The 23,562-nt window shown below is 38.9% G+C and overlaps 1 protein-coding gene across 1 annotated transcript in view; it reads right to left on the reverse strand.

The window, feature by feature from the left end:
* Nucleotides 1–237: 237 nt before the first annotated feature.
* LOC138319768 (uncharacterized) overlaps nt 238–23,562 on the reverse strand; it is an 86,289-nt gene continuing 62,964 nt past the window's right edge. The window contains 18 exon segments of the mRNA XM_069262902.1: nt 238–1,137; nt 2,003–2,057; nt 5,083–5,177; nt 5,333–5,431; nt 5,719–5,880; nt 8,506–8,652; nt 8,827–8,911; nt 10,928–11,034; nt 11,214–11,303; nt 11,592–11,738; nt 12,679–12,779; nt 13,150–13,217; nt 13,623–13,788; nt 16,152–16,346; nt 17,128–17,266; nt 17,646–18,365; nt 18,840–18,986; nt 19,653–19,696. Of these exon segments, the coding sequence (XP_069119003.1) occupies nt 238–1,137; nt 2,003–2,057; nt 5,083–5,177; nt 5,333–5,431; nt 5,719–5,880; nt 8,506–8,652; nt 8,827–8,911; nt 10,928–11,034; nt 11,214–11,303; nt 11,592–11,738; nt 12,679–12,779; nt 13,150–13,217; nt 13,623–13,788; nt 16,152–16,346; nt 17,128–17,266; nt 17,646–18,365; nt 18,840–18,986; nt 19,653–19,696 (3,467 nt within the window).

Consider the following 23,562-nt stretch of genomic DNA (forward strand, 5'->3'; position numbering starts at 1 on the left):
GAATAGCAACACCTTTTCTTTGGTTATTACTATTATTATAAATAATCTTGCCTTGCCACAAGTGACTTATCTGATTAATAAACATATCATCCCAAAAGGTTTCTTGCAATAATACTACTTGATAATAATTAGAATGACAATATTCAAACAAATTTCTAATTTTAACAACATCTCTTAATCCGTTCACATTTAATGATACACAAGTAAACATTAGAAGAGAAAACAAAAACGCAGAGATCATTTCGAAACACTTTTAACTTTTTTAGACTTCTTCTTTCTGTGTTTCCTTACACCAGACTTCCCTACTTTACTTTTAAGAATATTGTGTTCTTTCCCTAACTCCTGCTTTTCTCTAATCACGACTTCGTCCACCTCCTCCTCTGTCTCCCCCTTATCCCAGAATTTCCCCCCTGGAGACTGTTCACTGGCATTTAAAGGAAACACATCCCCATACGTGGGAGAATGATCGAACGTAGCTCCGGCACACGCACCGTTAACTGATTCAGCGCCATCACTAACATCCTCACTCCACGACACATTACCCTGAATCACAGAGCTCTCGGTATCACCTACCGACGGTTCCTCCAAAGTAAGTGTATTCTCACCATCATCTTCACCACACTCATCCTGATCATCATCATCATCACCACTACCACCATCTACCTCCTCTTCATCAACATCATCTCCACCATCCTCCTTCTCACCAGCAGACTTACCATCGACAGACATATCATCGCTAGTATGAACACTACCAACAACAGAATTTGTGTCACTCTGGTTAGCCCCCGTGTCAAAACACAAGCAATCATACCTGCCACATTGGTCACAGAGTATATCGATATGCCTGACTGCTCGCGCACAATCACACGCGTACCTGACCTCTCCGCAGCGAACACACGGTTGAGTTTTACAAGCTCTGCGGAAATGCCCCTGGCCACCACAGGTGAAACAAACAAATTGAGGGCAGTCTTTGAATAAATGTTCATCAGAGTAACAAAGAGAGCACACCTTCAATTGATTGTCATGGATTACACGATGGTACTCATTTCCGAATTTCATGGTGTATGGTAGAGACTTCAGGGTTGGGGGAAGTTTTACTCGCGCATATCGGGTACCGTCCGGCACCGACGTTGGTTCCTTTGTAGAAACGACGTTTTATGGGGGAAAGTAGTTCAAACACCAAGGTTTTCAAGTTTATGTACCTTCACACTCAGCTCAGAGTCCCTGTAATACAATGTGGATGTTATTGGGGTTAGGGCCCTGTACCTTCACACTCAGCTCAGAGTCCCTGTAATACAATGTGGATGTTATTGGGGTTAGGGCCCTGTACCTTCACACTCAGCTCAGAGTCCCTGTAATACAATGTGGATGTTATTGGGGTTAGGGCCCTGTACCTTCACACTCAGCTCAGAGTCCCTGTAATACAATGTGGATGTTATTGGGGTTAGGGCCCTGTACCTTCACACTCAGCTCAGAGTCCCTGTAATACAATGTGGATGTTATATGGGGTTAGGGCCCTGTACCTTCACACTCAGCTCAGAGTCCCTGTAATACAATGTGGATGTTATTGGGGTTAGGGCCCTGTACCTTCACACTCAGCTCAGAGTCCCTGTAATACAATGTGGATGTTATTGGGGTTAGGGCCCTGTACCTTCACACTCAGCTCAGAGTCCCTGTAATACAATGTGGATGTTATTGGGGTTAGGGCCCTGTACCTTCACACTCAGCTCAGAGTCCCTGTAATACAATGTGGATGTTATTGGGGTTAGGGCCCTGTACCTTCACACTCAGCTCAGAGTCCCTGTAATACAATGTGGATGTTATTGGGGTTAGGGCCCTGTACCTTCACACTCAGCTCAGAGTCCCTGTAATACAATGTGGATGTTATTGGGGTTAGGGCCCTGTACCTTCACACTCAGCTCAGAGTCCCTGTAATACAATGTGGATGTTATTGGGGTTAGGGCCCTGTACCTTCACACTCAGCTCAGAGTCCCTGTAATACAATGTGGATGTTATTGGGGTTAGGGCCCTGTACCTTCACACTCAGCTCAGAGTCCCTGTAATACAATGTGGATGTTATTGGGGTTAGAACCATCTAACTTCACACTCAGCTCAGAGTCCCTGTAATACAATGTGGATGTTATTGGGGTTAGAACCATCTAACTTTACACTCAGCTCAGAGTCCCTGTAATACAATGTGGATGTTATTGGGGTTAGAACCATCTAACTTTACACTCAGCTCAGAGTCCCTGTAATACAATGTGGATGTTATTGGGGTTAGAACCATCTAACTTTACACTCAGCTCAGAGTCCCTGTAATACAATGTGGATGTTATTGGGGTTAGAACCATCTAACTTTACACTCAGCTCAGAGTCCCTGTAATACAATGTGGATGTTATTGGGGTTAGAACCATCTAACTTTACACTCAGCTCAGAGTCCCTGTAATACAATGTGGATGTTATTGGGGTTAGAACCATCTAACTTTACACTCAGCTCAGAGTCCCTGTAATACAATGTGGATGTTATTGGGGTTAGAACCATCTAACTTTACACTCAGCTCAGAGTCCCTGTGATACAATGTGGATGTTATTGGGGTTAGAACCATCTAACTTTACACTCAGTTCAGAGTCCCTGTAATACAATGTGGATGTTATTGGGGTTAGAACCATCTAACTTTACACTCAGCTCAGAGTCCCTGTGATACAATGTGGATGTTATTGGGGTTAGAACCATCTAACTTTACACTCAGCTCAGAGTCCCTGTGATACAATGTGGATGTTATTGGGGTTAGAACCATCTAACTTTACACTCAGCTCAGAGTCCCTGTGATACAATGTGGATGTTATTGGGGTTAGAACCATCTAACTTTACACTCAGCTCAGAGTCCCTGTGATACAATGTGGATGTTATTGGGGTTAGAACCATCTAACTTTACACTCAGCTCAGAGTCCCTGTAATACAATGTGGATGTTATTGGGGTTAGAACCATCTAACTTTACACTCAGCTCAGAGCCTTGTGATACAATGTGGATGTTATTGGGGTTAGAACCATCTAACTTTACACTCAGCTCAGAGTCCCTGTGATACAATGTGGATGTTATTGGGGTTAGAACCATCTAACTTTACACTCAGCTCAGAGTCCCTGTGATACAATGTGGATGTTATTGGGGTTAGAACCATCTAACTTTACACTCAGCTCAGAGTCCCTGTAATACAATGTGGATGTTATTGGGTTAGAACCATCTAACTTTACACTCAGCTCAGAGAGTCCCTGTTAATACAATGTGGATGTTATTGGGTTAGAACCATCTAACTTTACACTCAGCTCAGAGTCCCTGTAATACAATGTGGATGTTATTGGGGTTAGAACCATCTAACTTTACACTCAGCTCAGATCCCTTGTAATACAATGTGGATGTTATTGGGGTTAGAACCATCCAACTTTTCACTTAGCTCAGAATCCCTGTGATACAATGTGGACGTTATTGGGGTTAGAACCATCTTACTTTACACTCAGCTCAGAGTCCCTGTAATACAATGTGGATGTTATTGGGGTTAGAACCATCTAACTTTACACTCAGCTCAGAGTCCCTGTAATACAATGTGGATGTTATTGGGGTTAGAACCATCTAACTTTACACTCAGCTCAGAGTCCTTGTAATACAATGTGGATGTTATTGGGGTTAGAACCATCTAACTTTACACTCAGCTCAAAGTCCCTGTAATACAATGTGGATGTTATTGGGGTTAGAACCATCTAACTTTACACTCGGCTCAGAGTCCCTGTGATACAATGTGGATGTTATTGGGGTTAGAACCATCTAACTTTACACTCAGTTCAGAGTCCCTGTGATACAATGTGGATGTTATTGGGGTTAGAACCATCTAACTTTACACTCAGTTCAAAGTCCCTGTAATACAATGTGGATGTTATTGGGGTTAGAACCCATCTAACTTTACACTCAGCTCAGAGTCCCTGTGATACAATGTGGATGTTATTGGGGTTAGAACCATCTAACTTTACACTCAGCTCAAAGTCCCTGTAATACAATGTGGATGTTATTGGGGTTAGAACCATCTAACTTTACACTCAGCTCAGAGTTCCTATAATACACTGTGGATGTTATTGGGGTTAGAACCATCTAACTTTACACTCAGCTCAGAGTCCCTGTAATACACTGTGAATGTTATTGGGGTTAGAACCATCTAACTTTACACTCAGCTCAAAGTCCCTGTATTACAATGTGGATGTTATTGGGGTTAGAACCATCTAACTTTACACTCAGCTCAGAGTCCCTGTAATACAATGTGGATGTTGTTGGGGTTAGAACCATCTAACTTTACACTTTACACTCAGCTCAGAATCCCTGTGATACAATGTGGATGTTATTGGGGTTAGAACCATCTAACTTTACACTCAGCTCAGAGTCCCTGTAATACACTGTGAATGTTATTGGGGTTAGAACCATCTAACTTTACACTTAGCTCAGAGTCCCTGTAATACAATGTGGATGTTATTGGGGTTAGAACCATCTAACTTTACACTCAGCTCAGAGTCCCTGTAATACAATGTGAATGTTATTGGGGTTAGAACTATGTAACTTTACACTCAGCTCAGAGTCCCTGTGATACAATGTGGATGCTATCATAGCTAGGACCCAGATACATCATCTGAATGGAAATAAACTTATGCCGGGGGCTCCAGATTAATTAATAGTTTTCTTTATCTGAAATTGTGTTTTGTGTCAAATCATCAAGTTGTTGCAATTTAAATCTGTACAGTACATGTTAGTTATACTTTTTAGTTGATTACTTTTGTAGAAATATAATTTCCTTTCTCTTCTGTGATTCTCATGAACGGGGAGAAATGTTTGCCCATTTGTCAGTCTGGGGCTATCAAGGATATCTTATCTGGCATGTATCTTACCTGGCAATTTCTCTCTATTTTATATTCGGGTATTTCAGTTCACAGAGATAAGATAAAAGTCGAATATAGCAAAGTTAACATGTCCAAAGTAATTGATTCTCTGTGAGTTACATCATGTAAATCTAATGGTAAAACAAGTCCAAATGTACTTACTCCTCCTGTTGTATCAGAGCTAGCTGGCCATTCTTCTCTATATAGGAACCCCTCTTCCAGATCAGGGAGTCTTCTGAGTAGCCATGAAGCCTCACCTAAATGTAACATTTAGGATTGTGATTAAGCTACAATATATTGTAAAAAATTGAGACATGGTTAAATAATGTGGATATTACCACCAGCAAACAGTTATAATGTTTATCTTTGTTTTGACATGGAAATGGAACCAACAAGAGTAAATCAGATTTACTTGTCCTCTGTTGAATAGTCCAGCAGGTAGATAATCAAACTTGTACACCATCTTCATCTCAAATACGTCCTCATCCTTGCTGATATCTGGCCACTCAAACTACAAACAACAAAAACAGCATTTCTCAAAACAATGAGCTCCATATGCTTTTTATTGCAATTGTTTATTTGAAGAAATTCAATATCAAAAAATTAAATGTGAGTCAAATTTTGAGATCTTAGATTATTGAATAAGAAAATTGTCCAATATGTCTGTATACATTGAATAAGAAAATTGTCCAATATGTCTGTATACATTGAATAAGAAAATTGTCCAATATGTCTGTATATATACATTGTTGCATAATGGCCTGGAGGGTTCATTATGAAGTAAACATTGGTACATACATTGGGTCGTTTCTCCGGAAGGAGACAAGGTACAATGTTACAGTTCTCTCCCTCCAGCTGAAAGGTGAGGTCAAACTCCTCAGTAAGCTTCAGTAACCAGTCGGCCATTTTGTGGTATTCTGACCAAACTGTTTCAATACTGGAATGCATCAGTCGGCCATCCTAAACAATGTAAAAGTCTGTCTTAGTAACATATAAAGGATTGTTTCATAATAAATACAGTGTGCGTATATGATACTTAGGAACAAAAATACCTATATGATGAAGGATCAAACAACTGCATGATTAAGAAACACACATACCTGTATGATGAGAAGTGCACACCTGTGTTATAAAGAAACAATTCTATGATGAATAAATAGAGGAACACCTACCTGTATGATACAGGAACATCTACCTATATGATACAGGAACACCCACTTGTATGATGGAGAAACACCTACCTGTATGATGTGAAGTGCACACTTGTGTTATAAAGAAACAATTCTATGATGAATGAATAGAGGAACACCTACCTGTATGATAAAGGAACTTCTACCTCATGACGTAGGAACACCTACCTATATGATACAGGAACACCCACCTGTATGATGGAGAAACACCTAACTGTATGATAGAGGAACGCCTACCTGTATGATAGAGGAACACCTACCTGTATGATAGAGGAACATCTACCTGTATGATAGAGGAACACCTACCTATATGATACAGGAACACCCACCTGTATGATGGAGAAACACCTAACTGTATGATAGAGGAACGCCTACCTGTATGATAGAGGAACACCTACCTGTATGATTGAGGAACATCTACCTGTATGATAGAGGAACACCTACCTATATGATACAGGAATACCTACCTTTATGATATAGGAACACCTACATGTATGATAGAGAAATTTCTGCCTGCATGACGGAGGAACACCTACCTATATGATACAGGAACACCCACCTGTATGATGGAGAAACACCTAACTGTATGATAGAGGAACACCTACATGTATGATAGAGGAACACCCACCTGTATGATAGAAGAACACCTACCTGTATGATAGAGGAACACCCACCAGTATGATAGAGGAACAACTACCTGTATGACAGAGGAACACCCAACTGTATGATGGAGAAACACCTACGTATGATAGAGGAACCCTACCTGTATGAACACCCAACTGTATGATAGAGGAACACCTACCTGTATGAAGAGAAACAAACTGTATGATGGAGAAACACCTACCTGTATGATAGAGGAACGCCTACCTGTATGATGAGGAACACCTACCTGTATGATAGAGGAACATCTACCTGTATGATAGAGGAACACCTACCTATATGATACAGGAACACCTACCTTTATGATATAGGAACACCTACCTGTATGATAGAGGAACACCTACCTATATGATACAGGAACACTTACCTGTGTGATAGGAACACCTACCTGTATGATATAGGAACACCTACCTGTATAATACAGGAACACCTACCTGATGACGTAGGAACACCTACCTATATGACACAGGAACATCCACCTGTATGATGGAGAAACCCCTGCCTGTATGATAGAGGAACACATACCTGTATGATAGAGGAACACCTATTTGTATGATAGAGGAACATCTACCTGTATGATAGAGGAACACCTACCTATATGATACAGGAACACCTACATGTATGATAGAGGAACCTCTACCTGTATGATAGAGGAACATCTACCTGTATGATAGAGGAACACCTACCTATATGATACAGGAACACCCACCTGTATGATGGAGAAACACCTAACTGTATGATAGAGGAACGCCTACCTGTATGATAGAGGAACACCTACCTGTATGATAGAGGAACATCTACCTGTATGATAGAGGAACACCTACCTATATGATACAGGAACACCTACCTTTATGATATAGGAACACCTACATGTATGATAGAGAAATTTCTGCCTGCATGACGGAGGAACACCTACCTATATGATACAGGAACACCCACCTGTATGATGGAGAAACACCTAACTGTATGATAGAGGAACACCTACCTGTATGATAGAGGAACACCCACCTGTATGATGGAGGAACACCTACCTGTATGATAGAGGAACACTCACCTGTATGATGGAGAAACCCCTACCTGTATGATAGAGGAACACCTATTTGTATGATAGAGGAACACCTACCTATATGATACAGGAACACCTACCTATATGATATAGGAACACCTACATGTATGATAGAGGAACCTCTACCTGTATGACGGAGGAACACCCAACTGTATTATGGAGAAACACCTACCTGTATGATACAGGAACACCCACCTGTATGATTGAGGAACACCCACCTGTATGATGGAGGAACACCTACCTGTATGATACAGGAACATCTACCTATATGATACAGGAACACCCACTTGTATGATGGAGAAACACCTACCTGTATGATACAGGACCACTTACCTGTGTGATAGGAACACCTACCTGTATGATACAGGAACATCCTCCTGTGTTATACAGGAATACTTACCTGTGTGATAGGAACACCTACCTATATGATACAAGAAAACCTACTTATATGATAGAGGAACATCTACCTGTATGATAGAGGAACACCTACCTGTATGATGGAGAAACATTTACCTGTATGATACAGGAACACCTACCTGTGTAATAGAGGAACACCTGCCTGTATGATAGAGGAAGACCTACCTGTATGATGGAGGAACACCTATATGATACAGGAACACCTACCTGTATGATACTGGAACACTTACCTTATGATAGAGGAACACCTACCTGTATGACCTCCTGTTTGACAGATACCACACAAGCCATAACATCAACAATCCACTGAGGGTTGATCACAACATGACCACGAAGGTACTCTGTAGGGAAGTACTGCACTGACCCCAGATCATGGAGGAACTGGATGGCTTGGGTCACCTGACCGGGACAGAAAATTTAGCAAGAAAAATAAAATCTCAAATTATTATCATTAATACATGGAACAGTTTGGTTTTCAGTCAGTATGAATTCAATAATATTTACAACTATAACAACAAATAAAACATAATCAGATACACATTTGCCAAGGCCAGTAATACAAAGACAACCTACCTCTGAAGGATCTGTTATGCCAGTTTCTTCTGCTATCTTCTCCACCTGTTCATATGTCATCACATGGGTATTCTTCTTTCTCCCTCTGTGTAAGCATATCAACGTATATTGTAATATCATTCAGTATTGTCATTTGAAATGTATCGTCATATATGGCTCTGGTAACTTTAAATATCATTCAGTCTCAATGGAGGTGAGGTTAAAAATGTGAATCCACAGGGTGAAAAGTCTGGAGTTAATACATGTGAATCCACAAGGTGAAAGAGAAGACTGGAGTTTAGACATGTGAATCCACAAGGTGAAAGAGAAGACTGGAGTTTAGACATGTGAATCGACAGGGTGAAAAGGCTGCAGTTGATACATATGAATCCACAGGGTGAAAGAGAAGACTGGAGTTTAGACATGTAAATCCACAGGGTGAAAAGGCTGGAGTTGATACATGTGAATCCACAAGGTGAAAGAGAAGACTGGAGTTTAGACATGTGAATCCACAGGGTGAAAAGGCTGGAGTTAATACATGTGAATCTACAAGGTGAAAGAGAAGACTGGAGTTTAGACATGTAAATCCACAGGGTGAAAAGGCTGGAGTTGATACATGTGAATCCACAAGGTGAAAGAGAAGACTGGAGTTTAGACATGTGAATCGACAGGGTGAAAAGGCTGCAGTTGATACATGTGAATCCACAAGGTGAAAGAGAAGACTGGAGTTTAGACATGTAAATCCACAGGGTGAAAAGGCTGGAGTTAATACATGTGAATCCACAAGGTGAAAGAGAAGACTGGAGTTTAGACATGTGAATCGACAGGGTGAAAAGGCTGCAGTTGATACATATATATGAATCCACAGGGTGAAAGAGAAGACTGGAGTTTAGACATGTAAATCCACAGGGTGAAAAGGTTGGAGTTGATACATATGAATCCACAAGGTGAAAGAGAGGACTGGAGTTTATTCATGTGAATCGACAGGGTGAAAAGGCTGCAGTTGATACATGTGAATCCACAAGGTGAAAGAGAAGACTGGAGTTTAGACATGTAAATCCACAGGGTGAAAAGGCTGGAGTTAATACATGTGAATCCACAAGGTGAAAGAGAAGACTGGAGTTTAGACATGTGAATCGACAGGGTGAAAAGGCTGCAGTTGATACATATGAATCCACAGGGTGAAAGAGAAGACTGGAGTTTAGACATGTAAATCCACAGAGTGAAAAGGTTGGAGTTGATACATATGAATCCACAAGGTGAAAGAGAGGACTGGAGTTTAGACATGTGAATCCACAAGGTGAAATGGCTGGAGTTGATACATGTAAATCCACAGGGTGAAAGAGAAGACTGGAGTTTAGACATGTGAATCCACAAAGTGAAAGAAAAGACTGAAGTTTAGACATGTGAATCCACAGCATGGAAGAGAAGGCTGGAGTTGATATGTGAATCAACAAGGTGAAAAGGCTGTAATTGATACATATGAATCCACAAGGTGAAATGGCTGGAGTTGATACATGTGAATCCACAGGGTGAAAAGGCTGGAGTTGATACATATGAATCCACAAGGTGAAAAGGCTGGAGTTGATACATGTGAATCCACAGAGTGAAAGAGAAGTCTGGAGTTCATACATGTGAATCCACAGGGTGAAAGAGAAAACTTGAGTTTAGACATGTGAATCCACAAGGTGAAAGAGAAGACTGGAGGTGATACATGTGAATTCACAAGGTGAAAGAGAAAACTGGAGTTTAGACATGTGAATCCACAGGGTGAAAGAGAAAACTGGAGTTTAGACATGTAAATCCACAGGGTGAAAAGGCTGGAGTTAATACATGTGAATCCACAAAGTGAAAGAGAAGACTGGAGTTTAGACATGTGAATCTACAGGGTGAAAAGGCTGGAGTTGATACATGTGAATCCATAAGGTGAAAGAGAAAACTGGAGTTTAGACATGTGAATCCACAGGGTGAAAAGGTTTTAGTTGATAAATGTGATTCCACAGGGTGAAAGAGAAGACTGGAATTTAGACATGTGCATAGATCCACAGCGTGACAGAGAAGGTTGGAGTTAAGACATGTGTTAATCTACGCGAAGATGGAGAGCTACAGGATACACACTTACTGATATATGAGGGATTCAAATTGTAGCCAGACTCGAGGTATCTTTTCTCCCATGTAATCTTGTTGCAATGTTGTTTCAAACAATGTTTCTCTCAAGTTTGAAATGCCCTGAAATCAAATGCATTAACAATACAAATTTTCAAATGAGTTTTGAATCTTTTCTACTGAAAGAAATCTTAATATGTGGAAATATCCATAAAGTTCTAGCAATCATAATATCAGTTTTGATCATAGAATGTCCACAGCAAACGACACATGGACACAGAAACCCTAGTATGGTTACTTACATCACCAGTCTTGGAGCTGACAAAGTGAAAGCTATTAATCTGGTGGTATTTAAGCTGCATATCATCAACAGGTAAATCCATCTTCGTCATCTACAAATAATAAACACAGCAGTGCACATAACAATAAATTAAATAAATGAAATAAAATAAATCAAAATTTACCAGAGCTCAACTCGATTTGGGCTCTTCTAAGAAAAGAAATCTTCTTAGAAGATCTTTCACCGCATAGATGGAAGAGCTTCCAAAGGCAGAAGAGCTACAAATCGTTATTATAGAAGTAGAAGAGGGCAACTCGAGCTCTGGGTAAGATTATGTATGAGATTCATAAACACAGAAACAAAACAGCTTCAGTTACTAGTTGACAAACTTAGACCTTACCTGGTCACTGTGAGTGCCCACTACAAAGATAGGGGCTTTGGGAGCGTGAACAGAAATAGAGTTGAGCCAGAACTTCAGACCAGCATGTTCATGTCCAAGTCTGGTGTTCCATAGTAACAAATAAACAGCACGATCAGACAGGAAAAACTGAAACAGGGCAGCACAGCCATAATCTCATGGATAATAATAGAATTATTTTTAATTTCTAAAGTTTTATGTAGCTTTCTTTGAGATGTTAATGATACTAAATGACTTTTCTGAGCATTATAACACACTTTGCGGTGTTCTCTAATTTAACTATGATATCCATTACAGATGTTACCTTGACTTCACCCTGACATTCATTACCTGTTGTTTGTTATAACATATTTTGAGATGGTCCCTTTATTTGATTATGGCATCCATTACTTGATGTGTGTTTATAGAATAACTAACGTGTGCCACTGGGTATGCTAGAACACCCAATGTATGTTACATACCAATGCATGTCAAAAATATGACAACGTATGCTTAAATGACATCCATTAATTACCTGATGTGTGTTGTAGTAGACTTTGAGATGTTCCCTTTACTTGACATTGACACCCATTACTTGATGTGTGTTGTAATAGACTTTGAGATGTCCCCTTTATTTGATTATGACATCCATTTATTACCTGATGTGTGTTGTAGTAGTCTTTGAGATGTTCCCTTCACGTGACATTGACACCCATTACTTGATGTGTGTTGTAATAGACTTTGAGATGTTCCCTTTACTTGACATTGACACCCATTACTTGATGTGTGTTGTAATAGACTTTGAGATGTTCCCTTTACTTGACATTGACACCCAATACTTGATGTGTGTTATAATAGACTTTGAGATGTTCCCTTTATTTTATTATTACATCCATTAATTACCTGATGTGTGTTGCAATAGACTTTGAGATGTTCCCTTTACTTGACATTGACACCCAATACTTGATGTATGTTGTAATAGACTTTGAGATGATCCCTTTACTTGATATTGACACCCATTACTTGATGTGTGTTGTAATAAACTTTGAGATGCCCCCTTTATTTTATTATGACATCCACTAATTATTACCTGATGTGTGTTGTAGTAGACAGTCTGGCCAGCAAAGTCCCATACACTGTATGATATCTGATGTCCTCCATGATCTACATCCCAGGTACAAATATCAATACCTGAAAACAACAACAGCAAATGTTATAAGAATGTGACTTTTGTCATTTTCTGATTGATTAAGACCCCACAGACAGGTCTTGATAAAATGTAATTTTAACTTGAAAGCAACAAACATCTACAAACAACACATATAATCATATATCAATGCAGAAATCAATGGCACGTGAAAAAGAAAACAAAGTTTTATTACATGCACCCAAATTTATCAGTACAATTTGGCCTATTGGTTCTATTGAAAGTCTCCTAATCCCGCTACATACTTATAGTTATTTTTGAGAGTATCAATATTGGCATTAAAATGAGGGATGTGGTAAAAAATATTGGTAGTAAAATTATTGATTTATTAAGTAAATGATAACACACACTTACCATCTGTAATGGCGTCTGCTCCTGTAAGGTGTGACTCCTCATCAGAGGACATCAGTGTCCGCACCAGACTGTAATGTAAAGTTTCTTAATATTTAGGCAATTCAAAACCAGAACATGGTTTTCAAACTCATGATTATTGTGCTAGCTAGCGTTTCTGAATTCTGATGTTTATGATAAATTGATATTCTTTTGCCTTGTTTTTCCTGCACTTCCTACTAAACAGATATAATTTCCTTCCATTGCTTTTCCGCACCTTCTACTTATATTACTTCCTTGCCTTATTTTTCCTGCACCTCTTATTTTATCTTATTTTTCCTGCACCTCTTATTTTACCTTATTTTTCCTGCACCTCTTATTTTACCTTATTTTTCCTGCACCTCTTATTTTATCTTATTTTTCCTGCACCTCTTATTTTACCTTATTTTTCCTGCACCTCTTATTTTATCTTATTTTTCCTGCACCTCTTATTTTACCTTGTTTTTCCTGCACCTCCTAACCCCACGAGCATTAGCTTGGTCCGTTTACAGTCCACAGAGCCTGTCATCAGACGGTTTAGGTAGGCATAAGTTGTCTTAAACCCTCTGTCTCGGATTTCCTTCGGTGGGGTCTTCAGTAATGGGCATTCCTCAAGACTCAATTCTACAGTTTCAAGACAGGATTAAAAAATAATGGAAAACAAGAGGCCCAAGAGGCCTTGACGGTCACCTGAGTGCTGATATTGAAAGAGCATTGCAAATTTGGTTCAAATCTGTAAAAAGTGTTTACAAATTAGAATAAAATTTTAAGTTGAACCTTCGTATTAGAATTTTTATTTTTTTGTTTTTCATTTTGATATTTAGTGTATTATGTTACCAAACCTTATGCTTAAAATTCCAATTTGCTTTGCCAACGTTAAACAACAAAACCAAACTAGAAGTCAGTCAGTGTCAGTGATTTTATAAATTTCACTTTTTAATCTCTGAAGATTATTTGGTTCGATCAAACCTGTGAATTCAGAAGAAGATTTTTGAAATTTTAACAATTTTGACCAATTTTGGCCCTGCCCCTCTGGTCCCTAGGGGTTAGCCAGGACCAATATGGATATAGTGTTAAAATGATATTCCAGGCTAATAATTCTAACCCAGTTTGACTAATTTCCTATGAAAAATAAGCAAATAATGTTCATAAATGTGTTTTTCCTATATAAACTATTGTACCCTCCCCAGGGGAAAACATGAGACCCCAGGGTCATATAATTCACATTTTTTGTAGAGGGCCTTGAGACCTTTCAATCTATGAAGAGTATTTGGTTTTGCCATTTCTGGAATTCCAGAAGAAGATTTTTGAAGTTTAAGACTATTTGACCCCTTTTGGCCCCACCCCTCAGGCCCCTGGAGGTCAGTCGTTGAAAAAATGTTAATAGGATTCAATGGCCATCTCATACTGAAAATTCTGACAACATTTGACTTATTTCTTATAACAAATGACCAAATAATGCTCAAAAATGTATTTTCCCTATATAAACTATAGTAAACTTGACTCCCTCCCCATGGGGGGAACGTGAGACCCCAGGGTCATATAATTCACAATTTTTGTAAAGGTCCTCAAGACCTTTCAATGTTTGAAGAGTATTTGATTCTACCATTTCTGGAATTTCAGAAGAAGATTTTTTAAGTTATAGCCTATTTGACCCCTTTTGACCCCGCCCCTAAGGCCCCTTGGGGTCAGAAATGGAAAATTGGTTAATAGGATTCAATGGCCATCTCATACTGATAATTCTGACAATATTTGACTCATTTCCTATTACAAATGATCAAATAATACTCAAAAATGTGTTTTCCCTATATAAACTATAGTAAACTTAACCCCCTCCCCAGGGGGAAACATGAGACCCCAGGGTCATATAATTCACAATTTTTGTAGAGGGCCTTGAGATCTTTCAATCTATGAAGAGTATTTGATTCTGCCATTTCTGGAATTCCAGAAGAAGATTTTTGAAGTTTAAGCCTATTTGACCCCTTTTGGCCCCACACCTCAGGCCCCTGGGGGTCAGTCGTTGAAATATTGTTAATAGGATTCAATGGCCATCTCATACTGAAAATTCTGACAACATTTGACTTATTTCTTATAACAAATGACCAAATAATGCTCAAAAATGTATTTTCCCTATATAAACTATAGTAAACTTGACCCCCTCCCCATGGGGGGAACGTGAGACCCCAGGGTCATATAATTCACAATTTTTGTAAAGGACCTCAAGACCTTAATGTTTGAAGAGTATTTGATTCTACCATTTCTGGAATTTCAGAAGAAGATTTTTGAATTTTTAGACTATTTGACCCCTTTTGGCCCCACCCCTCAGGCCCCTGAGGGGCTGGGACCATATAATTCACAATTTTGTTGACCTTTTGCTATGGAAAGTTTCTGCAAAATTTCAACTAATTTGGTTCAGTACTTTTGGAGAAGAAGTCGAGAAAGTAAATTGTTAATCGCCATACGACGGACGATGAAGGACTAAAGGCGATTAGAATAGGTCACTTGAGACTTCGTCTCAGGTGACCTAATTAAACACAACATTCTTAGAAAAGAAAACTGATCATGTAATCTGCATGATAGCCAGTGACTTTGCCTAGTAAGTAATATATTTGCATATGTCACTAATGCAGTACTGGTATAGCCTGGAGCAATTTTCATAGGCTGGCAATTCATTGTGACATAGCATGACTTGACTTCAGTAAAGAATGACATGACATCAGAAATTGAGAATGTTGTGGCAAAATGGCAGCCTCCACCACAATTTGAAATTGAAATTCTTTAAAATGTAGCATGTTGTTTGTTAGGTGATCAAAAGTATCTAAAATTTGTGTTCCTTTCAAATGAGATTTTTTGTTCACCTTGACAGGTTCATCATAATAATTCTAAACAGATTAGATGTGAATGAAAAATTCCAGATAATCTTCATGGAAATACAATTTTAGAATATTCGTTAAGAAAGGGGGCAGTCTGGTCTACCTGGTACTCACTTGAGAGTGGACACTGGCTAGCTTCTCCTGCGATAGACAACAGGTACGGGTTGTGACTCAGGGTTAAGGTGTTCAGGTTTTCCATTTTCTTGATTTCAGGAGGAACATGTACTATCGCCTGGTATGACAAGTCCAATACCCTAAGGTTCCTCAGAGCAAAAAGTTCTTCAGGAAACCAACTGGGACTGTTGTCATCTGAAATAAAGAGACAGTAATTATCTACAGAGTCTCTTCAGGAAACCAACTGGGACTGTTGTCATCTGAAATAAAGAGACAGTAATTATCTACAGAGTCTCTTCAGGAAACCAACTGGGACTGTTGTCATCTGAAATAAAGAGACAGTAATTATCTACAGAGTCTCTTCAGGAAACCAACTGGGACTGTTGTCATCTGAAATAAAGAGACAGTAATTATCTACAGTCTCTGAAACCAACTGGGACTGTTGTCATCTGAAATAAAGAGACAGTAATTATCTACAGAGTCTCTTCAGGAAACCAACTGGGACTGTTGTCATCTGAAATAAAGAGACAGTAATTATCTACAGAGTCTCTTCAGGAAACCAACTGGGACTGTTGTCTTCTGAAATAAAGAGACAGTAATTATCTACAGAGTCATTTCAGGAAACCAACTGGGACTGTTGTCATCTGAAATAAAGAGACAGTAATTATCTACAGAGTCTCTTCAGGAAACCAACTGGGACTGTTGTCTTCTGAAATAAAGAGACAGTAATTATCTACAGAGTCTCTTAAGGAAACCAACTGGGACTGTTGTCATCTGAAATAAAGAGACAGTAATTATCTACAGAGTCTCTTCAGGAAACCAACTGGGACTGTTGTCATCTGAAATAAAGAGACAGTAATTATCTACAGAGTCTCTTCAGGAAACCAACTGTTTGAGAAAATTGGGAGATTTGGAGTTATCATCACTTAAAACATTATAACGTAATTTATACATGTTTTTACAGGTTAAGTCTTACCAGGAAGCTCTTGGCTGCTGCTGCCAAACCGTGGGAAGAGTTTGAACAGAAAGGCATTGAATTTAGAGATTTCCATAGTGTCAAGTGTACTACTGTTGTTTAAGTCGAACAGCTCAAACAGGTCATCCATCGACAGTTTCTACAACAAAGTAAAACGATTATATTACAATCTGCAATTATCAAATCTCAAGGTCACAGACTATAGCATATTTAATCTTGGTGACCTTGACTGAAGTTCAAGGCATTTAGTTTTATAAACTTCAAATCTCTTAAACTTCGTAGAAAACTACATCAGGTATCTTAATATATTAAAAAAAAAGATTTTACTTAATATCAAAATTCTGATACTTTATGGCTTGAGCCAAAATGACTAGGTAATGTACTAACTGTGGAAAATCTGAAATATCATTAATATTAGCTCACTGGCTCTTTGGCAGGAAAACTGAAATGGTATCAAATGCATTCAAATATTATTAGAAAAATTGAGAAGTTTCAAATCATTATATTTGTACCCCTACCTCAGGCTGGGCTCCTACCCACTTGTCAATGTCACGTTCCCGGAGAAACCTAACAAAGTGTGACTTAGAGAGGAAGTAATTGACTTTGTTCTGTATCCATCTAACACCTGTTATTGACAATGTCTTCAGCTTCTGTAATTTAACAAAGCTCTTTGGTAGTCGTGTGATACAGTTTCCTTTTAACAACAAGAATGTCAAACCAGTCATGTTTCCAAAATCTTCAGGGAGTTCTGTTAACATCAAGTTACAGGCAAGCAGACGCCGTATCCCCGTCATCTGAACCAGCACAGGGGGCAGCACCTGAAAACAGTTATTGCTGATATGTATCTGGTACAACTGAGTACAGTTGACAAGGCTGGAGGGCAGATCTTCCAGGTTGTTAGCCTCCACATTGAGGAAGAGAAGTTCCTTACAGTGTCCTATGGAGTCTGAGAGGGCCTCAATGAAGTTGTTACTCAGATCTAGTTTGATCAGATGAGGCAGATTACGGAAGGTTTCGGCGGGGATCGTAGTGAGCCGGTTTCCAGGAAGTTTCAGACAAGTCAACAGTAATGGATTAGCACTGAATACCAGTTTGGGTATCTCTGTGAGGTTACCACTGTTGCCAGACGGAGAGCGACAGGAGGCGTGACTCAGACACACATAGTTTGGCTGCTTTTTACGAACCATAATTCCAAGGCCAAATCTGGCAAGGTTATCCTTCACCAAGTTACGGAGTTCCTAAACCAAAAAAATGACACAATGTTAACAACATCATATAACTATACAAAATACATGATATAATATAGGTTTAAATTATACTTCCATTCAACTTAGCAATAGTCTGGAATGTAAATGATAAGTATACAGATGGATACTAGGTACATTCTGAATGATTTCTAAAACAAAATAATCTCTCAATGATAAACATAAAGCCAATACAACACATTAATCCTGTAAGAAGTGGATCCTATTGCAAAAAGAGGCACAAATGGCCCGTATGACTTATCTGATGGTTTCAATGACTCTTTAAATTTACCTTATTCAACAGGCTAACAAAACTAACTATTAAGCCATTGGTTCCCCTAATCACAATAAAATTTACAATTTAAATATGATAGATTTAGCAAATTATGTTATTTAAGTTATATAATAAACATTTGAATGTTAGAACCTAAGTAAGAAGTTGTAATGTACAGCCTGTATAAAGCTTACACTAGCACCAGAGTTGTTGTACGGTTGTAACCGGCCCACTTTTGTTGTGGTAATTCTGAGGACTTTGTCTCTACCAAAGTTTTCTCCAAATGATGACAGCTTATTCATCACATACAGCAGCATAATATCATGTACACCATGTCCAAGCTAAAACAACAAGAGGCCCAAGGGCCTTAACGGTCATCTGACTCATGGCACAAAACAACAGTCACAGTATAATGGAGTGGTTAACAATTATTATAAGCAATACAAGGAACTCCTTTTTTGAATATGTAAGTTTCTGAAATAGGTAAAGGTCATTTGTTGAACAAACTTGGTAGCCCTTCATCCATATATGGTATTAACCCATTCAAGGATGAAGGAGGAGTCGGATTTCAAAGCCAAATTTCAGCAAAGCTCCCATTTTGGACCCCTGACGTTCTATCCCCATGGGTCTTACCTCGTCCTGTATAAAATATGTTCCCCCTTCTGAGCCCCACCCCTCTGTCCCCTAGGGTCTGACCTAACTCTTTTATATTAAATATGATTGTCCTTCTCCAGTGATGTTTCACACAAAATATGGATGCATTAATCCACTCAAGGGTTAGGAAGGAGTAGGCTTTTAAAGCAAAATTTAATCAAAATTCCCCATTCTGAGCCCCGCCCCTCTGTCCCCAGGGGTCGGACCTAACTTGTTTATATAAAATATGACAGCCCTTCCTCTACGTTCTTTTACACACAAAATATGGATGAAATCCACTCAAGGGTTAAGGAGAGAAGTAGAATTTTAAAGCTAAAACAAGTACATGGACTCATTGTAATGGACACTAATACATAATCCCCCAAATGACCCTCTCCCTCCCCCTCCCCATCTCCACCTGCAACAAATTAAGAATGCAGTTGCACAGTGTATGAACATTTTGAAAGAAATTTTGAGGTACTTTTACATGCAATGAATTAATATTGCTGCACGAAAATTTGAAAACAGGAGGTTTGCCCAGCAAAAATCTTTCAAAATTTTTATCATACTGATAAGCATCCCTTTATAACCCTTTATACTAAATTTCATTGAAATCAGAGACCGAAATATAAAAACAGGAAGTTGGCCCAGTGGCCATCTTGGAATACCAAAATCTTTACCAAAATGTTTGCATGTTGTTCGCCATCCCTTAAAACCTCTACAGACTAATTTTTGTTGAGATCAGAGACTGAAACCTGAAAACAGGAAGTGGGCTCGCAGCCATCTTGGAATACTAAAATCTTTATGAAAATATTTGCATGTTGTTCGCCATCCCTTTAAACCTCTACAGACTAATTTTTGTTGAGATCAGAGACTGAAACCTGAAAACAGGAAGTGGGCCAGCGACCATCTTGGAATACCAAAATCTTTATAAAAATGTTTGTATGTTGTTCGCCATCCCTTAAAACCCCTTTAGACCAATTTTCATTGAGATCAGATACTGAAGACTGAAAACAGGAAGTGGGCCAGTGGCCATCTTGGAATACTAAAATCTTTATATGAAATATGATTGTCCTTCCCTAATGATGTTTTACACCAAATATGGATGAAATCCTCTCAAGAGTTGAGGAGGAGTAGATTTTAAAGCTACAATTAAGAAAATTTGCCCTTTTGGGGCCCCACCCCTCAGCCCCTAGGGGGTCGGACCTTTCTCATTTATATCAAAAAATAATTTTCCTTCCCCAATGATGTTTCACACCAAATATGGATGAAGGAGCAGTAGGATTTTAAAGCTTAAATTAAGAAAATTTGCCCCTTTGGGGCCCTGCCCCTCTGACCCTAGGGGTGGGACCTATCTCATTTATATAAAATATGATTGTGCTTCTCAAATGATGTTTTAAACCAAATATGAATGAAATCCATTCATGGATGAAGGAGGAATAGGATTTTAAAGCTTAAATTAAGAATATTTGCCCTTTTGGGGCCCCACCCCTCAGCCCCTAGGGGTCGGACCAAGCTCATTTATATAAAAAATAATTGTCCCTCCCCAAAGATGTTTCACACCAAAAATGGATGAAATCCATCTAAGAATGAAGGAGGAGTAGGATTTTAAAGCTAAAATTAAGAAAATTTGCCCTTTTGGGGCCCCGCCCCTCTGACCCTAGATGTCGGACCAGGCTCATTTATATAAAATATGATTGTCCTTCCCTAATGATGTTTCATACTAAATATGGATGAAATCAACCCAAGGATGAAGGAGGAGTAGGATTTTAAAGCTTAAAATAAGAAAATTTGCACTTTTGGGGCCCCACCCCTCAGCCCCTAGGGGTTGGACCAAGCTCATTTATATAAAATATGATTGTCTTTCCCCAATAATGTTTCACACCAAATATGGATGAAATCCATCCAAGGATGAAGGAGGAGTAGGATTTTAAAGCTAAAATTAAGAAAATTTGCCCTTTTTGGGGCCCCACCCCTCAGCCCCTAGGGGTCGGACCAGGCTCATTTATATAAAATATGATTGTCCTTCCCTAATGATGTTTCACACCAAATATGGATGAAATCCATCCAAGGATGAAGGAGGAGTAGGATTTTAAAGCTAAAATTAAGAAAATTTGCCCTTTTTGGGGCCCCACCCCTCAGCCCCTAGGGGTCGGACCAGGCTCATTTATATAAAATATGATTGTCCTTCCCTAATGATGTTTCACACCAAATATGGATGAAATCAACCCAAGGATGAAGGAGGAGTAGGATTTTAAAGCTTTAACTAAGGAAATTTGCCCTTTTGGGGCCCCACCCCTCAGCCCCTAGGGGTCGGACCAGGCTCATTTATATAAAATATGATTGTCCTTCCCTAATGATGTTTCACACCAAATATGGATGAAATCCATCCAAGGATGAAGGAGGAGTAGGATTTTAAAGCTAAAATTAAGAAAATTTGCCCTTTTTGGGGCCCCACCCCTCAGCCCCTAGGGGTCGGACCAGGCTCATTTATATAAAATATGATTGTCCTTCCCTAATGATGTTTCACACCAAATATGGATGAAATCAACCCAAGGATGAAGGAGGAGTAGGATTTTAAAGCTTAAAATAAGGAAATTTGCCCTTTTGAGGCCCCACCCCTCAGCCCCTAGGGGTTGGACCAAGCTCATTTATATAAAATATGATTGTCCTTCCCTAATGATGCTTCACACCAAATATGGATGAAATCCGCTTAGCCGTTAAGGAGGAGTAGCGTTTTAAAGGAAAAAGTTTACGCACGACAGACGGCGCACGGCGGACGGCGGACGACGACAGACGAATCACGATGACTATAGGTAATCCTGACCCTTCGGGTCAGATGACCTAAAAATAGCTTAATGGGAACAAAGCAAACGACAATTATGTGTTAAATCCGATGGAGTTTTTGAAAAACAGTGCAGTTGTGTTATATAACATTACAGGTAAATCATGTCCTGAGATCTAATTCTGATCTACCACTGACTGAATATAACATTACAGGTAAATCATGTCCTGAGATCTAATTCTGATCTACCACTGACTGAATATAACATTACAGGTAAATCATGTCATGATATCTAATCCTGATCTACCACTGACTGAATGCAACATTACAGGTAAATCATGTCCTGAGATCTAATCCTGATCTACATGTACCACTGACTGAATGTAACATTACAGGTAAATCATGTCCTGAGATCTAATCCTGATCTACACCTGACTGAATATAACATTACAGGTAAATCATGTCCTGAGATCTAATCCTGATCTACATGTACCACTGACTGAATATAACATTACAAGTAAATCATGTCCAAGATCTAATCCTGATCTACCACTGACTGAATATAACATTACAGGTAAATCATGTCCTGAGATCTAATCCTGATCTACCACTGACTGAATATAACATTACAAGTAAATCATGTCCAAGATCTAATCCTGATCTACCACTGACTGAATATAACATTACAGGTAAATCATGTCCGGAGACCTAATCCTGATCTACCACTGACTGAATATAACATTACAGGTAAATCATGTCCTGAGATCTAATCCTGATCTACATGTACCACTGACTGAATATAACATTACAGGTAAATCATGTCCAAGATCTAATCCTGATCTACCATTGACTGAATATAATATTACAGGTAAATCATGTCATGAGATCTAATCCTGATCTACCACTGACTGAATGCAACATTACAGGTAAATCATGTCCTGAGATCTAATCCTGATCTACCACTGATTGAATGTAACATTACAGGTAAATCATGTCCTGAGATCTAATCCTGATCTACCACTGACTGAATGTAACATTACAGGTAAATCATGTCCTGAGATCTAATCCTGATCTACATGTACCACTGACTGAATATAACATTACAGGTAAATCATGTCCTGAGATCTAATCCTGATCTACCACTGACTGAATGTAACATTACAGGTAAATCATGTCGTGAGATCTAATCCTGATCTACCACTGACTAAATGTAACATTACAGGTAAATCATGTCCTGAGATCTAATCCTGATCTACCACTGACTGAATATAACATTACAGGTAAATCATGTCCTGAGATCTAATCCTAATCTACCACTGATTGAATGTAACATTACAAGTAAATCATGTCCTGAGATCTAATCCTGATCTACCACTGACTGAATATATAACATTACAAGTAAATCATGTCCTGAGATCTAATCCTGATCTACCACTGACTGAATATAACATTACAGGTAAATCATGTCCTGAGATCTAATCTGATCTACCACTGACTGA

This window comes from Argopecten irradians, chromosome 3 (genome assembly GCF_041381155.1).
Source record: "Argopecten irradians isolate NY chromosome 3, Ai_NY, whole genome shotgun sequence".
Lineage (NCBI taxonomy): Eukaryota > Metazoa > Mollusca > Bivalvia > Pectinida > Pectinidae > Argopecten > Argopecten irradians.